Below are 19,333 nucleotides of genomic sequence, written 5' to 3' on the forward strand. Positions count from 1 at the left end.
CATTCTGTTTCCAAGACTTTAGTAACATAAAAACACATAGTAAATATCTCTGGAGTGAGGGGGGAGAAAATCAATAGCATTTGAACAGTGGGATTTCTTAAACAGGCACTTATATCACAAACAAAAAACCTGCCATATAGCAAAAGCTTCTGCTGACAGACACAGGACACAGACACATACAACATTTGAAAATCTTCAAAGTGCAGGTGCACTCTAAAGCACTTTAAGAATGAAATGCTTGAGCAACAAATGGCCGTATAGCTCCCTACTGCATGTGCTGGGGGGAGCACTTCAAAATCATCAGAGCTCAATGCAGCTGTGTGCTCTCCAGACAGGAGGTGCAACAGAGGACTGAAGCATCCTGACTCCGTTCCCCCAGCTGAGGGCAGTCAGTGAGCACTTTACATCCCCTGCTCTGCAGAAGAGCTGACTGTCCATGAGTGCTCTCAAGTCCCCCATCCCCTGCCTTCCCCTCTCCTACCCCTTACCCCAGGATAAGGAGAGGTATGGGGGGTCTCTGGTCTCCTTGTTCTGGCAAGGTGATGCAGGGGCTCCAGTCTCCTGAGGGTGCGCTCAAGGAGGGCAGAGGCAGGGCTCGTTGAGTCTGTCCTGGTCTTCCCCTGGGGCAGGGTGGGTGCAGAGGAGAAAAGCATTGTGGGATGCTGGAGGACCAAGCCCTCCTGTCATACCCTGTAACACATACACATATAACAGGAAACATTTTGCATTGAAATGCTTCTAAATAGTAGTTGCTTCTTACAAGGTTATCTTGGGACTGCTCCCACCATTTCCAGAGCATTCCAAAGGGCGTGTATGCTTTGCTCACTCCCTGAAGCAAACATTACATCTTTCCGCACCCACAGGCACATGCCCATTCACCAGCTAGCCCAATGCTCGGAACTGTAGAAATTTCAACAGGATTTTTAAAAATAAGCTATGTAAAACAATGTCACTATTAAAAGAATGAGTGAATAGTCCTTCCGGAAAAAAAAGCATGGATAAAATAAGCATTGCAAGTATGGAATCAGAGAGCCAAAACCTTGTAATTACTGTGAATGAATTCATTTGTTTGGTTTCTGCAAAGCAAATTTGCCATTAGTTCATCTTTCAGTCACGGACAAGATTTACTGCAGTTCTTTTATAAATATTGCTCAACTTACCTACGGTGTCATTTGCAAAAGCATCTATCAGCCCAGATAAGTCCTGATCCTCTATCAGATCCTGACTTCAGTGGCAAAACCTTCCCCAACATCAGTGGTGCAAGATCAGGTATAAGGCTCCAGCATGGGACATTGAAGTGAATCCTTTTTTCAGGCAGAAAAGACTTACGTATGCATAAACCATTCCTAACTGTTGTACATCCCTTGAAGATATGCTAACTTATGTCAGACTACCAGTTCCTTCCCTTGAGGCTTTGCACAAACACCACTTCCATCTCTCCTATTTAATACAAGTGCTAGAAATAGTATTAGATAATACCATATTTCAGTTCCTTTCTGAAGAGTTTTTCTTCACGTATAGCTATTGCCTCATTAAAAAAGGGCTGATTTTGGAGGCCACTCTGTGATTGGCTTCACTGAAACTACTCCAATAATTGTGATTATGGAAGGGACCACAATCTGAGGAGCATCTTAGAAAAACAAAGCTTAGATATATGGGTAAGAGGAAAGGCAATTTAACATTTTTCACTTTTTAAACTAATGATACATATACCCACTCAGCAGAATGAGATATTCCCAACATTCCCAATCAGCACTTCCACATACTTCATATTTGCAAAGCAACATCCTGAGTACATTAGTTTTTTTTTTTAAATTTAGACCTGAAATTGCATTGAAGCATGCAGTAGTCAGTGTAATCTTTGATTCTGTGTACAAGTCCTATTTAACTGAGCAGAAAGAAAGCAAACCTTTTATAAGACAACAGTGAACTCTTTCTGCACAGAAAAATGAAACTGGAAAGAATTCAGAAAAAAAAAGAGTGACTTATTTATCTACTGAAGGATAATTAAAAAAAAGACACATGTTGCAGCACAGCCAATTGTCATAAACAGGGAAAAAGCAATTTTGTATGCCAAACTCTCAAATACATCTCAGGTGGCCTCATTTCAGAAGTGCAAATCCCTGTCCTATGAAGAAAGATCAATCACCTTTTAAAGCTATCAATCTGAGGCAACCAAAATCACTAGTTAAGTGAAAAATCTGTCAGGATGACCAGTTACAAGTAGCTGAAGCACCAGAAATTATGAAGGTTAAAACTAGGGATAAGGGAATGAAAGTAAGCAGAGAAGAGTCTAGTTTGGACATCAATGTTTTAAAAATCAGAATCTGTTAGGGAATACATTCCTATCTTAAACCATGGTGTTCTCTAATCTTATTTGCATGGATGTCAAGCACGAAACAAGTTAATTTTATATTTCTGTGCGTCTACTGACTTGTTTCTTCACAAAATACTCCAGGGGTCTTCAGTTTGTAAAGAACGTTGAATCAGACAGACAATGCCAAAAAAGTCTGTCTACAAAAACATTAAAATACAATTTGTAATTCACTGTATGAAAATGTGTTTCTTTATTTTGGCCAATTATACAGGGAAGTTTTATGTATTTTGAGTTCACATTTAAGTGGACTATGAGGGCCTTATGCAACTAGATTTAGCTTATGTATGCTCTGCATCTAAAAAAGCTCTGTTAAGTCAAAGATTTCCTCAAGGGCCTGGCCTATTATTTCTTCTACTGCACAAACTCCTGTTGACTTTTGGGATGCATGTGGAATTCAAGGTCGGATACTTAATCAACAAAGTAATGCTCAATCTTTCCCCTGACTAGGTGTGCAGCTGGAATTCAAGGCACTCAACAAGACACTTATTGATCCTGGTTGCCCAGCTCAAGTTTCTTTGTGCTGCAAATGACTGAACGCTAATTCAGTTTGTAGATATTGCCTTTTTAAGACATTCTTATAACACCTGGCATTCAAATTTTTGGTGCATTTTTTTTTACAAAGTCAGAAGTAATCATCTCCCAGAAGGCGTTTTATCTTGTGTACTAACTCGGTAATGTTTGGAAGCTTGTTCTTAAAAATATATAGTCTTCCCACAAAAGGCACCTTGTCATCACTTTGTTACCTGAATTTTTTTCCTGAACTAGCAACTTAAAAGAACACTGAAATCACTTAATCATATCAAGCCTGGAAAAAGCTACACTACATTTTGTCAGCTTGAGAAAGCTACAATAAAAAGATTTCAATCCTAAAACTGTGAGTTTATATTGAAAAGGTAATGGAGCTTTAACTACAGAAGTGTGCGCAAAGGACAGGAACTGTGTTCATATTAATTATCTAACAGGCCACACAGCAGAACTATAAAAAATAAAAATTAAAATACAAAGTAAAAAAGACTCTCAAACCAAAGATGCAGAAGTATCAGGAAGGTAAAAGTTAAACTTTGAAGACAAACCAGGCTTTAGAACAGCAACAAAATTCAAAACTCCCTATCAAAATATATTTGTGCAGTGTTTACACTTATCTGGTTCTTCATTATCATCAATGCTGTCTAAATTTAGGTTGAGATCCAGAAAAACATGCTATGTGCCTCCAACTTTGGCTTGGCTATAATTAAAATTTAGGCACCTAGCTCCAGGAAGTAAACCAAAGAAACAGTATTAGGCACCCACACCCTCTATACAGCCAGTGGGAAGTTAGGTGCCACAGAAGAGACAGAAACCCACAAGCTGAGCAGGAGCTGCAAAGAGCTAGCACTTCTTTCCATTTTTGTATCTTAGGTTCCTCTTTCTGTCCAAGAACTAGAGCTTGAGCAGGACAAGAACTAGTCTTCTGAGGCTAGATCCATAACCGTGTGGCAGAATACAGATGGCACAGAGATACCCACCTAAAGGAAGTAAGGCACCTCTCCAGGAACTGGGAGATCTAGGTTCTAGGTCCTTTTCAGCCTCAAGATTCAAACCCTCATTTACCACTTCCCAGCCACCTACCCTCAGCCTCAAACACTGGAACAGTAGGGTCATGGTCCTGTGGAAGATGGGCCACTGGGTGGCCAGGAATGCAGAAGCTGCTGGGCCACCAGCGCAAGCGATTTATGCACTTGCAGGAAGACATTGCCACAACACTATGTAACAGCTGGGCAGCAGCACCCTCCTCATCCAGGGGGGTTATCGAATAACTGTGACCACAGATGCTGTATGTTGAGAACTGCACATTAATTAGGTCAGTATTTAATTTTCATATTCATGAGGGGAAGGGGTAGGGAGGATAGGGACAACAAATTTCCTGCCTAATTGCTTTGTTCTTCCCACTAGCAGTGCTCTGCGCAGTACCTCATTTATTCTTCCCCTGTTGTGTGATTCCCAATGTTCCTCTTCTATATGCTCAGAAAGGAAACTGCTCTTCAGGTGCTTTCTACCCAATAATGTATGCTTTCCTCTCATTACTGAGAGCACATTCTTTATCTCCTTAGAAGTTAGGAGGAGAGGGCTTCCAGCATATTTCAGTTTGCTTCTACCCATGTGTTGATTAAATGCTTGAAGAACAAGGCACAGTAGGAACAAGTCTCTAATTAACATTTACACATAACCACATTCTTCTTCCTTCTCCTTACTCTCTTCACACATCTGAGTCACAGCCAGCAGCAGAAGTGCCTGGGAAAAAAACTCAGAAGTTTAGAGAAGGCACATAGTAGATGCAACAGCATGAAAATAAATTCATAAAAGCATCTTCAGGAAAGATGACAGTGGCTTTGAGCCTGGGGGGATTGTGTCATTCTGAATATAGAGACATCTAAGGAAAAAAAGGTGTGACCCACACTAGGGAGTGCTTAATCATGTAGTTAGCATATAGCCATTTTAAGCACTGAACTGTGCTCACACTGCTGATACAATACTGTTGACAGGAAAGGCTTTACTAATAGATTTTGCTAAAAAAAGATGGTACTTTGGTACTTCAAGGTATGTAGTATTTAAGGGGCTGCCTAAGATAAGTTGCTTAGTTACTAAAGAAGTATGTTCTCATTCATAATAGTAATATTTTTGGTCACAGCAGTCAATGTAATTTCAGAAGCAGAACTGACAATAAACAGCACTGATCCCCTTGAAGTTAGAATAATGTAATGATATATCCAACCTTCCTTTAGTTAATATAGACAGGTACTTCAGCATCTATATTCAGATCTGCAGGAGCCAAATTTGCTATGATGAGAGCTAGGTAAAATTCCCTGCTTCTAGGTAAGATTCCCAGGATGGCTGCAGGAACAGAAACCCCCTTCTTCCACCCCCTCCCCCAAGCCCTATTGGAAACAGAACCTGTCAAATAGAGTCCTTTTAGTGGAAAAGTTTATTTCTGGCTGCAGCTCTCTATTCAAGCCTGACATGCAATTATTTATTTTGCCAGGGAGGTCAGTTTCCATTGTTTTTACAATGTCAAGAGTCATTAATGGCTAGAGGCTGACTTGAAAATGACTACACAGAATTTAAAACCATTCTACTTAAATATTCTTTTATACATAGGACAGACACATCTGCTACCATTTGGAGGGTGCAATACTATTCTGTTGAGTGCCCCCTACTGGCTTATCTTATTACAACAGGTCCCCTGAATTTTCACTGAAGGCATTGCTGGCACGACAATATCGGACTATGACAATGCAATTTAAGGCAGAGAACGCCAATATGTAAGAGCTCGATGCCAGGCTAGTCCTAATGTGCGTATGTTCTATTTTGGATGGCTGCTTATGTTCTTCACTTGCACTATCCTAGATCTGCAATGCAGTGTTGGGACCATTGTTGCAATATTTCACCCTTCCTTTCAGAGTCAGGAACGCAGAAGGTTATGACAGTTTGTTAATGTTTATTGCCATAACTGACCAAACATAAGAATACCTAACTTAGTATAGTGGCAAGGCTAAATCAAAAGGGTTTATGAAGCAGAAAAAGGTCAAGTTCATGCTATTCAGCTGTTTGGCAATAAGAAAAAAAAATCCAGTCTATGGCTATTTAGTAAACTGAAATGACATTTATACTTTCAGACAAGTGTCTACCACCTTTGCAAAACTTCAGAAATGACTAGTTGTTGTCCAGTACAATGCAGGAATGACTCAGAATTATGGCCAAGAGCTGTGGGACCATACAGAGGAACAGAAAGAGTGATAAAGAAATATCAGCCTGCAAACACTTCCTGTTTAATGTAGAATTTATAACCTTGACAAATCCAAACCAAGGTAGCTGCCTTGTAGTCAACTGTCTCCCACCTGCCATTCTTTTTAAAGTGAACTGGGGGGGGGGGGGGACAGGATGACGACTAATGGCCATAAAGACAGGGCACATGAAGCTACCAAGAAAAATCCTGTCAACTGAAATGAGGCATCCCCCTTTCCTGATGTCAGCAATACACTACGCACCACTAAAAGGCAACATTTCTGACCACAACAGACATTTAAAGAGAGACAAGATTAATCTTTCATTTTGAGCCTTCAATTTGAGATACACATTGGAATACGAATATCATTAGTTCCCATGAAGGACTAATTTAGTGTGTTTGAGACCCATTTCCATTGTTATAGGGACATGATGTGGGTCACCTTTGGACTGGTATCCTTTTGCTGTCTTTAACGTGTGGTTTCCTCCATGCTTACTTCAACCAAAATCTTACACAAGTCTCCATGTTGAAGTCATCTGGGAAGATAGGCTCTCATATCTTGATGTTTTCCCTGTCCTGGAGCAGCATTTGGGTTAAGACTGCATCTTATCCTGACCTTTTTGTTAAGAATTTGTTTTTAGCATGTCGGAACACGAGTAGGGGTGCAGGCTGATAGCACTGCCATGCTTCTCAGATCCAACTCTGCTCAAATCATTGCATGAAATATTACACTGGCAATTTCACTGGACTAGTACTTTTATGCAGTGGTGCAGCCTGCTCCCATTTGTTCTTGAGACCAAAGATGCAAGAAAACAAACAGGATCTTAAATAAATAGCGTTTAATTGTAGAGGATTTTAAGCAGGATCTCTCAGGCAGGCACTCTCTTTTCAGGAGCTACATTCTCTTCTTCACTTCCTTTCAGATACAGACCATACATGAGACTTTCAACAATTGCTGGCAATGCTTCTACCTGCAGACTGAGATGCACAGGAAATTAGATCCAAACTAATTCTGAAGTAGAATCTTTTTGGTGACTTTCTCTCTCCTTATTTTTCCAATTGAAAGACTTGTTAACAACTATATACATCTCTTCATGTACCTTGAGCATGTACAAATGCTTACAAAATGTTATTCTCTTTGGGACAATCCTAAATGCTTACAAATGTAGAGAAAGTTTTATAATGTCTACAAAAAAGCAGAGATTCTCCTTTCAGTTAATGTATTGATAAAATGTTTTGACAGAAACTTTAATAAACATGATGTTATCTGGATGAAGATGCAGCATAGGAATTAAAAATGTTGAGTGCCTTGAGTGTAGTTAATTTATGACCTCTTCAAAATGAAATAACAGTAGACACTGACAACTGTAGAGTCTATTTTACAATGCAATATTTTGTAAAAGGTCCAACACAAGTCACCTTTTGATGATCGGCTAATTTTTCCCCCCTGAAAAATTTATTTTTGCCAGATCTCCAAGTGACACTGTTGCAGAACCTCTCTGGGCTGGCCTTGCCTGAAAGAAAAGAAACTGGGGTAAAGACCTATGTTCAAAACAATTCAGAGAGTCACTCAGTTGTCTAAAACCAGAAGGTGCTATCAAATGACACATAAGAAATAAAAGGGGGAAGGGGGGGGGGGGGGGGTCACAGCATAAAAGTTCAGTTTCATGTTACCTGTGATTCATGGAATTTCCAGCCTATCATGTAATAGACCTGAAATGTGGCAGGTACGGAGCCATCATTATTTCCATACATTTCTGTTAAAAAAGAGAAAGTATTACAAATTATGCAAGAATTGAATATGAAATGTTCAACTTGATGTTTGTTGCTGGAAAAAACTCTTTTACAGAATTACACAATACAGGAAATCTTTTATGTTTTAATTGTACAAGTGTAGAGAAAACAAAAGACAGTATTCCAAACCATGCAAAACATCCATGTAATTCAAGTCTTGTAACTGTAAGCCCCTAAAAACAATTTGTTTTACTTGTGTTCAAGGAAGATAGTAAAACAATGCAGCCCTGAGAAAGATCAAAAAACAGGGAAAGAGATGTTCATAGACCCATCCAGGCTAAGTTAACTACTGAACGTTTGTTTTTACCTTGATATATTGCTGCCGCTGCCAACATAGTTTCTCTGTGAAGCAGAGGTTTTCTATTCCAAGAGCAGTTACTCTCCCCCATACCTAAAAATAGGTTTCAGCTTTAAAAAAAAGAAGATATAGCATATACCATGAGTTTTAAATTTCAGTGCACAGAACTTTATATTAATCCAAAACAGATATAAAATTCCCCAGATCTCACGAGAGAAAGTTACAGCATACAGAGATTTGATTCAGGGAAACACCTACTTTCTACCCTGCAGGGTTTGCCTTATACTGTTGCAAGTTATTTCACTTTAACATCTTGGTGGAAATTATATCCAGACAAGTAATGGTCTTAAGCCTTTACACAAGTAAATTCAGTAGTTTGCTAAACTAATTTACTCTCCATGTGGAATACTGATTCCAAAGTCCTTCCTTCTATTAAATTTATGATAAAAATATCAGAAGCATGAAGTGACTACACTGAAGCAATACTGATATTCCTGAATAATTACCACATTAAAAACTAAGTTAATTAGAAATGGGTTTTTACCAACAGAAGATAAAAAATGTTTTAAATATAAGCTTGTGCAATGCTCAATCATTATAAAGGGTGCCCTTCTGCAGCTGCGAAGGGTTCTGGGATAAATCATTTTAATGAAAACAGACAGAAGCTGTTGATCAGCAGCAAAAGCACGCCCTGTACTTCTCCAAAAACAAAGGCATCTACAAGACTGCATATGAATCACAATTAGTGTACCTGATGAAATGACAGATCTGTGCTTAATACTAGTTAGTCTCTCAAAATGAACTCTCCTGGCTTCCCTAGGAAAGTTCCAGCTCCTAGAATCTCCTGGCTGAGGCACTCTCTTAGGAGAGGACATGTGAAATCTGTCTGCTTTACCCTCGTGCATATGTGTACATTACACTGCCCATACACAGGTGCTAGGGGCTACTCAGCAGAGAGAGAGTGAGCTGACCCAGCTGCCTGCAGGAAGAGCATTAAAGAGAAGGGAAAATTCATAGCATGCTGAGATAACAGGATTTTGCCTTTTGCTTCCCAGCACAGACTCCACAGGGAGAAGGTAATCCCCTGGCCCTGCAGAGCTCTGAAAAAAGGTAATGCTTCCTCAGGGGAAACACAAACTCAAAAGCCAGAGAGGGGAAGCAGCAAAGTGAAATTTCTGTGGGGAAAACAGACATAATTGTACAATGGTGGTTTAACCGAATATGTATTAATCAAATATAAAAACGTAGGTGTTTCAAGATCAGAATGAGTAATTTCTCCTAGACAAATATTTCAGAACTCTCCCATGATAGCAGAACTTTTACAGAAAACTTTGTCTGCAGTTAAGGAAAAAGGCACCACCTATGCTCTGCCAAGCATACCTCATTATACTGCATTGCTGAGAAATCAAGATTGAGAAACACACTAGGTTTTCTTGGAGGGAAAGAAATACTTGCCTTGCAAGTCTTCCATGAGCTCAAATATCCCTGGATAATTTACTTGAATTTCATCAGTATCCTAAAAAAGTTCAAAAGCTTAGTTTTTGAGTGTATCTACAGCAAAATACAGTTTTCTTTTCTAAACAATTCTAATATTATAAAAGCCTAAGTCTGTCTGTCCGTAATGCTTTATTCACACTGACTGACAGAAACAGCCAGTCAGAGTGCTCCAAGAGTGGGGGAGTGCTGCCCTGATTTCAATGCTGCGCCGAAGACCAGACAAAGGGTAGGGGAGCCAAGGCCAGCGCTGCTCCCTGCAAGCCGCTCCCTGCAAGCCCCATCAAGAACCGGAGAGGGGGTGGGGGAGCCGGGACCAGCAGCGCTCCCTGCAAGAAGCAGACCAGCAGCAGCATGGGGAGTTATATGACAGCACCCTCTCCTCAGCTTTAGTCAGCCACACTTGTAACAAACAGTTATAAAATGATAGTCTTAACCTGTGGTCAACACTCACCTAATACAATGAAACATTAAATCACGGGGAACCAATCAGGCAGGCAGTCTCTTGGCCCTGCTGCCAGGCCCAGACTGCCATCTGCCCCAGGGTGAAAAGGCCATGTAGGGCTGCGTCCACACATGTGGATGTTTGGTTCCCCAGGGAGAACTAGCAGTGGTGCACCTTGAGCCACTGCTGCTTGTCCCCAGGGAACGCCTCTGTTATGTGCACTTTGGTGTGTGGCAAGTTACCCTGGGGGCAATAGGGGAGGCTGGGACCAGCACTGGGCTGGCCTCAGCAGCCTTACCTGGAGCTCTGGGGGCCTCCTAGGGCTGCAGCAGCGGCAATTCTGCCGCACAGAACCTGGCTGGCTGCTGCAGTGCGGCTCCGGCCGGCCCAGCTCCATTTTTGAGTGCCGTGCGCTGCACGTGCGTGTGCTACTCCACTTTTTTTTTCCCCCATTGGGTCCAGGGGTCAAAAAAACCCTCTACACTGCTTGACTACAGCATGGAGAACATCTGAACACGTGGAATGGGGCGTCAGACATATCTGCGGCACCCCATGCTGCACGGCTGCATTCAACTGGATGTGCCCTAGATGCTCTACTTAGAGAAATATTTACAAGAATTACTTACAGTAAAACCTGCCCACATTGTGCCCTGCAAAGTGCTCCTCACTGGAACTGCTAGCTAGAACTTAACCCACTTAACTTCCTCTGTCAGTCTCAAACTGTCATGTTGACAGGACTTGAGAGAGCCAACTAACCGACTCACACCTAGAAAGGAATGAATAGGCAGCCAGTTCAGCACCAACACATTTTTAACTAGCAAGCTAAAGCCACCTCCACATCCTGCACATCTATTTTCATGCATCAAATTTTAAATATCTATGCGAATACATGTATAGACTATTCCAGTATCTACTGTACTCAAATTTAAAACTAAGTACATTTGTATCCCATGCTTCTAACATTACAATTTAACAGTGCTGACATGAACAAGTAACAGATGTAACATATCTACCTAGGTACTATGGAAATAGAACTTTTTTTTGGATTAGGGTTTTTTTTGGGGGGGGGGGGTTAAATATATTTGGGACATGAACGTGGGACAGCTTATAGGAAAACCACATCTAGCATTCTTAGAGGTAAATCAGATTAGCAACTTTTCTGTGTAAACACAAGCATTAAATTTTTTAAAGAACATGAAGGCACTTTGAAGACTTAATTTCAAGGTGACCAACACAGATATATGATGTTTACATGTTTTAAGTACACTTTTAGCTTGCACTTGCCACTGTGGCATCAGTTTGGTATTTATGTCACTCTCTGATGCATATTACTGCCAGTCTTTGCACCTCTTTGGCCTGTGGAGCTTGTAATCCCTCCTCTTCCATTTCTGTTCCCTAGCTTTGACATCTCTCCAGTTTAGTCAAGCTAGACTTCCACATAAGTAAAAGTTGATCGCTCATCCTCAAATCAGAACCAGTAGCATCTTCTCCACAACACTTTCTTAAACCATTGATATGACAATGAGAAGAGTTACTAAACCAGTATTTTTCCAAATTGGTTCCCACAAAGAAAATGTATCTTTGCTAAAAATCAAACTGTCTGCACCATGAAGGTATGCCATGCCCAGCCTATATGCTCTATTAGTCTCCTACTATATAACAAAACTTGTCTTTTTTTTTTTTTTTTATAGAGCAACTTTGATTTTCACAATTGCTACATTCCTCATGGAGATAAATTACCACAGTCAGAGTGTTAAAGCCAGCTCTTCCAAGCAGATGTCCTAAGTCAGAGACAGCAGTGAAGGGAGACACATGTGGAGAAAATCCTCCCTCTCTTTCTAGTTCTGCTAGTTGCAGAGAGCAACGAAGCTCATACAGAGTGTCTCCTCCAAACATGGCACCAATAAATACTCCATCTGGTTTAAGGACTTGATGAATCTGTAACACACAAGGTCTGCTTAGTATTCAAGGTCTGAATTTTAAAAACATTTGGCAATGAATTCTTAAAACATTTTGTCTAGTTAGACAAGAGTGACTCAATTAAATCAAGCATCTCATTTAATCCTAATTTGACTAGTGAGGAGGTAGGCAAAAGCAAAAGAACTTTAAAAGATGGATATTCTATTTCCATTTGGAGTTCTAGTTTTAGATCTTTATTTTATACAAGCAATGTATTAACCTGCTTACTAAAAACTAAGTAAATAAAGATGATACTGTAATCTACACTTCACCATTTGAACTCACCACTGATCAGTAATACTCAGAATCACATTTCTCCAGGATATGCTACACACTGTTAATGAGTCAACACAATTTGTTTCCAAAGCGCTCGAAACAGCAGAATAAAATAAGATGAAGTTTAGAAAATACCAAACAATGTTTCAGGTGGCAATACAACGCCAAAAGATTTTCAAAAGGCAAGTTCAAAAGGCAAAAAAAGTAAGTGTAACTGTCCATTTTCAGGTAATGATACTGTATTTTGTTTTCTGAAACATGATAGTGCATGCATGCTAGACTCTAATACATCTGGCCTTCTGAGGGGAAAACAGGCTGTATTTATATGTGTAGCATCTACTAAGGCTTTTGGATCTGCTGTTACTGACAAGGCCTCCTCTTTAGATTTGTGACTCCCAAGGAACACATTATGTATAGTTAGAAATCAGATAAAAAGTCAATGCAGGTCCAAGCAAACGTAAGACTCAATATTTTATGTGAACAGAAAACCCCGATTAGATCCTGAGCTATCTGCTTCTAATTATAAGTTATAGCAGGATGATTGCTTGCATTTTTATCATACTTTACAGATGAAAGCACCAGAGACATATTAAGAATGTTCTGAATTTTAAGAAGTCAGGACAGCAAAGTTGGCCTTCTTTAAAAAGTTAAGAGCCAAGTTACTACCTGATAAGTTGACTCTGCACTAAGTTTAGTCACTAAATTCCAACTTAAGGCCCAGAAATAAAAAGGCTCTCAAATATATTATACCATGCTATAAGCATGCAATGCTATAAGCATAAATGTATGTTGTTTATATAACTAAGTTAAAATACATTTCTTCAGCTTGAATCTGACATAAATAAGAGTTTAAATAAAATGTACAAGTGATCCAAGTTACATGTAAGGGAAGTGGAAAGAGTATTTGATCCGGTTATTAAACCCCTCATTCCATGAAAATGTTGAGATTTCTGATCAAGTAATCAGCAGCCAAATGTGACAAGTATCAGCATATGGATAGCTGCACCAACTTAAGGATGTTGGTCCCAAAGCATGGAGTTAGTAAAATCAAGATTACAGTTGATCAACATCTGAAATTTTTGTTTTATGTTAAATTGTGACATTTCATTTGGTAAAAATAAATTTTGAAAACAAACATATAATTTCAAAGTTCCTTTCAAAACTGGATTCTTAAGATTTTCATTGTGGAAAATGTTGCAGTTTTCCATTTTATTATTTATGTGAACATCATGATAGGGTAGCTCTAGAAAAACATTAATATTGCACAGTAAAACAGAAAAGTGGATATTAAAAAATGCTCATGAAATACTCCAACCTGAACCTCTAAAATATTTTGTCTTGTGGGAATTTGTTGAAACAAACTTGACTTCATGGCATTCTACTCTTTTCTGCTTATCAAAGCCCAAAAGAGTCACTTACACACAGGTTGGCATTCTATACCTGGGCACGTAGCTCTATATTCACCTGTGCGACTACATAGTTGTGGAGACTGAGCACATACAGTAGCAGCCAGAATATATATACACATGCTCCCTGTGGACACCTTAGATGTCCAGAAATTAAGTTAGTCAAAACCCACGAGTGTTGCACCTAGCCTCAGGAACAGAAGAGAGCCATGTGTTTATCCATTTCTCTCATTTTGTTGCTTAGACATCCAGGATATGACAAGAGTCATTTCAATGCAACTTATCTATGCGTGCAACTCCCATATGCAAAATTATACATTGAAACCAAGGTAGAGTCCTTTTTATATGCATCACAAACAATTTCTTACCTCTCTAAAAGCTCTAGGAAGGTCATTCACCCAATGCAAGCTGAAATAAAGTGTGTCAATTTTATTAGGACTTAGTACTATTAGTATTTATTAGCAGTAAATAAAATTAGGGAAAGGCAAGTGACTACTGCCATAACAGATATTTTGGAGGACAAAGGAAACAACTATCAACTTTCCCCCCAAAACAAGTTATGAAAATTATGTTTATATACAAAACTGTAGAAGGCTTTTTTATTTTCTTTTTTTTCATTTTTTACAGCTAGAAAATGGACTGCTCGGATACTACTCAAAGGGCAGGAAACTACTTGTGCATTTATATTTATCCTTAAGAAAAAGTTAATTGTCACATTCCACAAAAACTAACAGCAAAATACTTCAATTACATAATGATTTACTGAACAATAATAAGCAATACTGAGGAAAAAGCCTTGGCCTATATGAAGCCATTTGTCTATCAGTTTGGGAAGAATGCTATCCGATTTTTTAAAAATAAACTTAGTTACATGATTTATACAAACCTTAAACTGCTAACAACAAGCTCAAATGTGTTTTCTCTGAAAGGAAGGAATTCTTCATCAGCTACAATACTGACAGTGGGGATTTCAGTTTCCATAGGAGTTTTCTAAATCAGGTTAGAATGAACACAGTTTCAGACTTATTTCTTTTGCTCTATAGCACTGGGGCATTACAGTATGACAAGCAAAAAGGTGAGATGACAACTTACCAATGCATTCTGTGCAATATCTACTTGCACAAGTTTTTCAACCGTTTCCTAAAATAAAAAAGAATTGATCAAATATTTGATATTGGTTTTTTTAAACCAACCTAGACAGCATTGGGGAGCCACCAAAGAGGGAAAGCCTGAGCCTTATCTGCTTATCTCTTCACACTTGGAGCCTGAGAACTTCAAGGCTAGTCATTTTGAACAAAACAATCTAAGCCATAGATAAGAGACTTATCTCATTTAAATATATTTTAGATATTAACAACTATATAAGGGTACAAGTTGCACTATATTTTAGATATTACCAAAGCATAGTACCTTGTTTAAATACCGGGCTATGTAGCCTTTTCCACAGCCAACATCCAAAGCAAGTGGGAATGCTCTGAAAGAATTAATATCCAAATTAAATTTGAAATTTGAATTAAAAAAAATCCTTAATGTTCAATAACTCTTCCTATTCAACATAAATTTAGATTAGCATATTTAATATGTCAAGTTCTTCAGTCACTCTCCTTCAGCACACATTTACTCATATATCCTTTAATGACATCTGACTAATTGAACTCCAAGATTATCAGTGACCACTTTAATTTTCAAGAGGTAGAAATTCACTTAAAACTTTTCACACTTCTCTAGCCAAAACATTTGTAGGAAATAAAAATATCCACACACACACACACACTAACTACAGAAAATATGTAAAATGTTTTTTCTTCTAAAGCTTCTAGGGAGCACTGGCTTCCAAAGTGAGTTAATACTACAGAAATGCAACATAGACATACAACACAATACAGTGCTGTCCCTGGGTCTGGAGTGGACCTACACATAGTCTGAGGCACATGCCAGCCCATCCCCATGCACAGGGCCTGGGGCACATACTGCACCTAGCACCCCTTCTCCACCCCACCAAGCTGCTTCAGGGCAGGAGACGCATGTGACGAAGAGCCCAGACCAAGTGGCAAGGGTGCTGCGTGTGGCAAATACCCAGAACCAACTCCACACAGCTGCGACATGTAGGACAGTCCTAGCTCATCTGAAACAAGCACCTCATGCGATGGATCTAGCATGGGGGCTTGGGGTGGGCAGAGGCATCATCTTCATGGGCCCTGCCGCATGCTATTATCTGGCCCACAGGGCCAGATAAGTTTAACACGACTGATTTATACCTGTAGGGAACAAGTATTTCTTATTATACATGATACAGGATTTTATCTATAGCCAGTTTCACTATTTCTCCAGAATACTAAAGTTTATCCACCTTCCCCAAATTGAGGCCTTTCCACAGAAGAGGGGAGAAATGCACAGTAACATGCCAAAAAGTTAGCTGGGTGACTCAAAGAAGGGATAACTATTGCACATCTAACTCATGCTTTTAACTGAGTAATTGTAGCAGAGAATAACCATAAACTCTAGAATAGTTTTCATACGATTAACTTACCTGGCTACATCAAACACACGGTCTGCTACTCGGCCACCAACCTGGAGAATTAAAGGAGTTTATTTAGCACCTATAAATGGGAATGAACCATCTAAGTTACCCGCTGTCATAACCCAAAGGTATGATTTTGTGTGCGCTTCAGCACTAGAATTATCCCCGTTGAATTACAGCTTCATTGCACGGTGGTTTTGCTGCATAGAGAACCCACGTGCAAGGGAAAAGTTCCCGCCAATTTGCAGCTCTATTTGTGGGGTGCATTTCTCAAGTTGCAACAGAAATGCACGGTGCAAAGGAGTTCCCGTCACCCGTATGCAAATTTGTTCCCCGCTATTGGCTAGTTCTAAATTATTCCCACTTAGCGGCTAGCGATTGGCCTGCTAGCCGTATAAGAGGCTTGAGCGGTTTCCGCCCAGGCCGAGGAGGACTCCACATCAATCTCGTGGGGACTATGGGTACACGGCAGGGCAATAGAAACCTTGTCTGAGATTCAGAGGAGTCTGGCGGCCTGATCCACCGCCCACCTCTTCCCGTCTTCGAACGATAAAATTTTATAAGACGTATCTACGAGTTTCCATTTCGGTGGCGCGCTTGTCCAGGGCATCTGGAACTCTGTTTACGTGGAGCCTAGCAAACTCCACGTGACTGTTCGTGTTGTGTTGTCTGTAACCGCAACTCAAGCAAGTTTTCCAGCCTGCACCGCGACCATCTCCGGTGTAAGTAACAATCTTCAAATCTACCATTATGCGTCTGTGCCTAATTCTAGCTTGTCGCCCGCCCTTTCCTTTCCGGCGTGCCCAGGCTGCTGGCCACAGCCTGCGTGCAGCACGAAAAGGGCCCGGATCACACCCAGCCCACGCACCCACCTGAGTTCTTCCTGAGAACAGGATGTTCTCATCTCAGTCGTAGGTACAGGGTAGATTCATTCAGATTCTTGGGCCTGGTCTACACTACACTGGCTAGCCATACAAATGAAATGCACAGCCTGGTTCATAGTTACACTTAACTTGTCTTGAACCAGGAAAACCTTTTATTTGTTCCTGACATGCATTTCCCTCTTTTTTGAGTAACCTAGGCCCCCTATTTGTGCAGTACTATTGGCAGTGGCCATGTGGACATCAAACACACTCATACCGCTATAAGCAGTTCTCCACCTGAAACTATAATGCTACGTTCCCTATACAGCAGCACTTGAGAAATGACCAAGGCTTACTTTGCTCTTCAAAGCTCAATAAAGTCTTAACAGTTGCATCTGTTCCTGTTACTGACATCTTTCTGCTGAAAACCAAAGCTACTTGCTCTTGGTTTTGTGCTGCCAAAGTACCCGAAGTAGATGCAACTACGGCATAGGATGCAGCTGCCGCATGCAGCTATGGCACAGGAACAATATTTGGAGTTGCTAAGCTGTTGCAGTGAAAAACCCAAGTGGAAAGGGGAAAGAGCTGAGGCAAGAGAACCATGTGATTTAATACTGGGTTTTACCTGAGCCTGTTACAAAGAGCTAAATAAATGTATCAGGTGCCTTGCTTTCTCTGCTCTGCCTTTTCTTTTTTCTTTTCTAGCAATCCTGGGCATATTTCATGAAAGAAACTGAATGTTGATGTGTTTTCAATTTGATAATGGCTGGTCAAGCTAGAAAGCCATTCCTACAGCTGCAAGGTCTTCTACTAGTAAAATTGAGGATTGACCAGTCACTGATCTATGAATACCACAGAAGTCCTAGCATTTTATAGTAGATATTTAACCTTTCCTTACTGCACCAACCTCCCAGAATTTAGTTAATTCCTTAAAACTTGTTACTCCACATAGATTACAAAGAAACACATCTATACAAGGCAGCAGTTCCCTGCAGCAGGGATCACACTCCCTCTCAGCACCTTGCCACACCTTCAAATTAAGCTGAATAGAAATGAGCCATGAAGTTGTTACATATTTTCATGTGCTAACTTTTTAGCTGACGGGCTCTTTTTTAAAGCTGGAGTGTCATTTTTATGGTGTGATAATTGCTTTCTACGTTGCAGCAGATCTAAATTTATTGCATGAATCGCCAGTGAATCATGCGACCATTACTTTGCCCACTGTGGCAGGTCTGAATTCACTGCGGGATTCACCTGTGAACTGTGTGATACATGTAACATGCAGCAGGAGCCTCAGCTGCTTGCCCAGGAACAAAGACCACAGCAGGCAAGCATAATATTTATGCTGGGGGCCAGGAAGCATGCAGGTTGTGGCAAAAGAAGAACCAGCGCTTCCCCCACAAACCCCTACCTGATTCTGGGGAGTTTATGGCACTACCTATAAGGCTACAGGGTGGGCAGAGGGCGTCCCCTAGGACCTCCAGCATCCCTTAATCCCCCACTTCCTCCCTAAAGAGAGTGTCGCGGACTATTTTACAGCACATCAGCTTGCAGAGAGTTGGCCACATTCTCTTTGGGGAGGGAGTGAGGACATATGGGATACTGGGGGTCCCTCGAGCAGTGGATTACGGGACACTGGGGATCCTAGGGAACCCCTGCGGCCCCACAGCCGATTGGCTGCCAGGGTGTCCCGCGCTGCTGCCCCTTCCCCGACTGGTGGGAGCAGGAGGGGTGTGGGGCTCGTGCGTCCTTCAGCCCAACGGCAACTGGCGGGGCGGGGGGGGAGTGGGGGAGAGGCGCATAACCCCCAACGGCCGCTCAGCCCCGAGCAATGCACCTCGAGCCGTAGGTAGTCGCAGTCGCACCGCCCGCGATCGGCCCGCGCCGCCGCCCAGTTCTTCTGCTTCCGCTTCAGCTGCCGGTCGAAGGGGCTTCTCGCCCCGGAGGACAAGGCGGCCGCTGCTGCCGCCTCCCCGGACGGCGCCCACAAGCGGCGGCGCCAGCAGCGCGAGCCAGCCCGCAGGAGGCGCGGAACAGCAGCGCGAGGCACTATGCCGGCCACCATGGCAGCACACACAAAGCAGTCCAGAGCGCGCCCTCGCACATGCGCCGAAGCCACCCCCCTGGCTTCCGGAGG

General features: G+C 41.2%; 1 protein-coding gene across 3 annotated transcripts; it reads right to left on the reverse strand.

The window, feature by feature from the left end:
* Positions 1–4,195: 4,195 nt before the first annotated feature.
* Positions 4,196–19,299, reverse strand: NDUFAF5 (NADH:ubiquinone oxidoreductase complex assembly factor 5). Of its 3 annotated transcripts, none has more exons than XM_019500794.2 (12): positions 19,034–19,299; positions 16,343–16,383; positions 15,223–15,286; positions 14,905–14,952; positions 14,699–14,802; positions 14,181–14,220; positions 11,912–12,109; positions 9,688–9,748; positions 8,242–8,325; positions 7,815–7,897; positions 7,560–7,654; positions 4,196–4,648 (listed from the first exon to the last, which is right to left on the reverse strand). In XM_019500794.2, exons 1-11 carry the CDS (start codon positions 19,259–19,261, stop codon positions 7,574–7,576), a joined length of 1,032 nt encoding a protein of 343 aa, XP_019356339.1. In that variant the 5' UTR covers positions 19,262–19,299; the 3' UTR covers positions 4,196–4,648; positions 7,560–7,573. The 3 variants fall into 3 exon arrangements, with proteins under 3 accessions (XP_019356339.1, XP_019356338.1, XP_006260899.2); XM_019500793.2 differs by lacking the exon at positions 4,196–4,648 and adding an exon at positions 6,965–7,118; XM_006260837.4 differs by lacking the exon at positions 4,196–4,648 and having other exon boundaries at positions 6,965–7,654.
* Positions 19,300–19,333: the final 34 nt, after the last annotated feature.

This window comes from Alligator mississippiensis, chromosome 1, assembly GCF_030867095.1.
Source record: "Alligator mississippiensis isolate rAllMis1 chromosome 1, rAllMis1, whole genome shotgun sequence".
NCBI classification, from domain to species: Eukaryota; Metazoa; Chordata; order Crocodylia; family Alligatoridae; genus Alligator; species Alligator mississippiensis.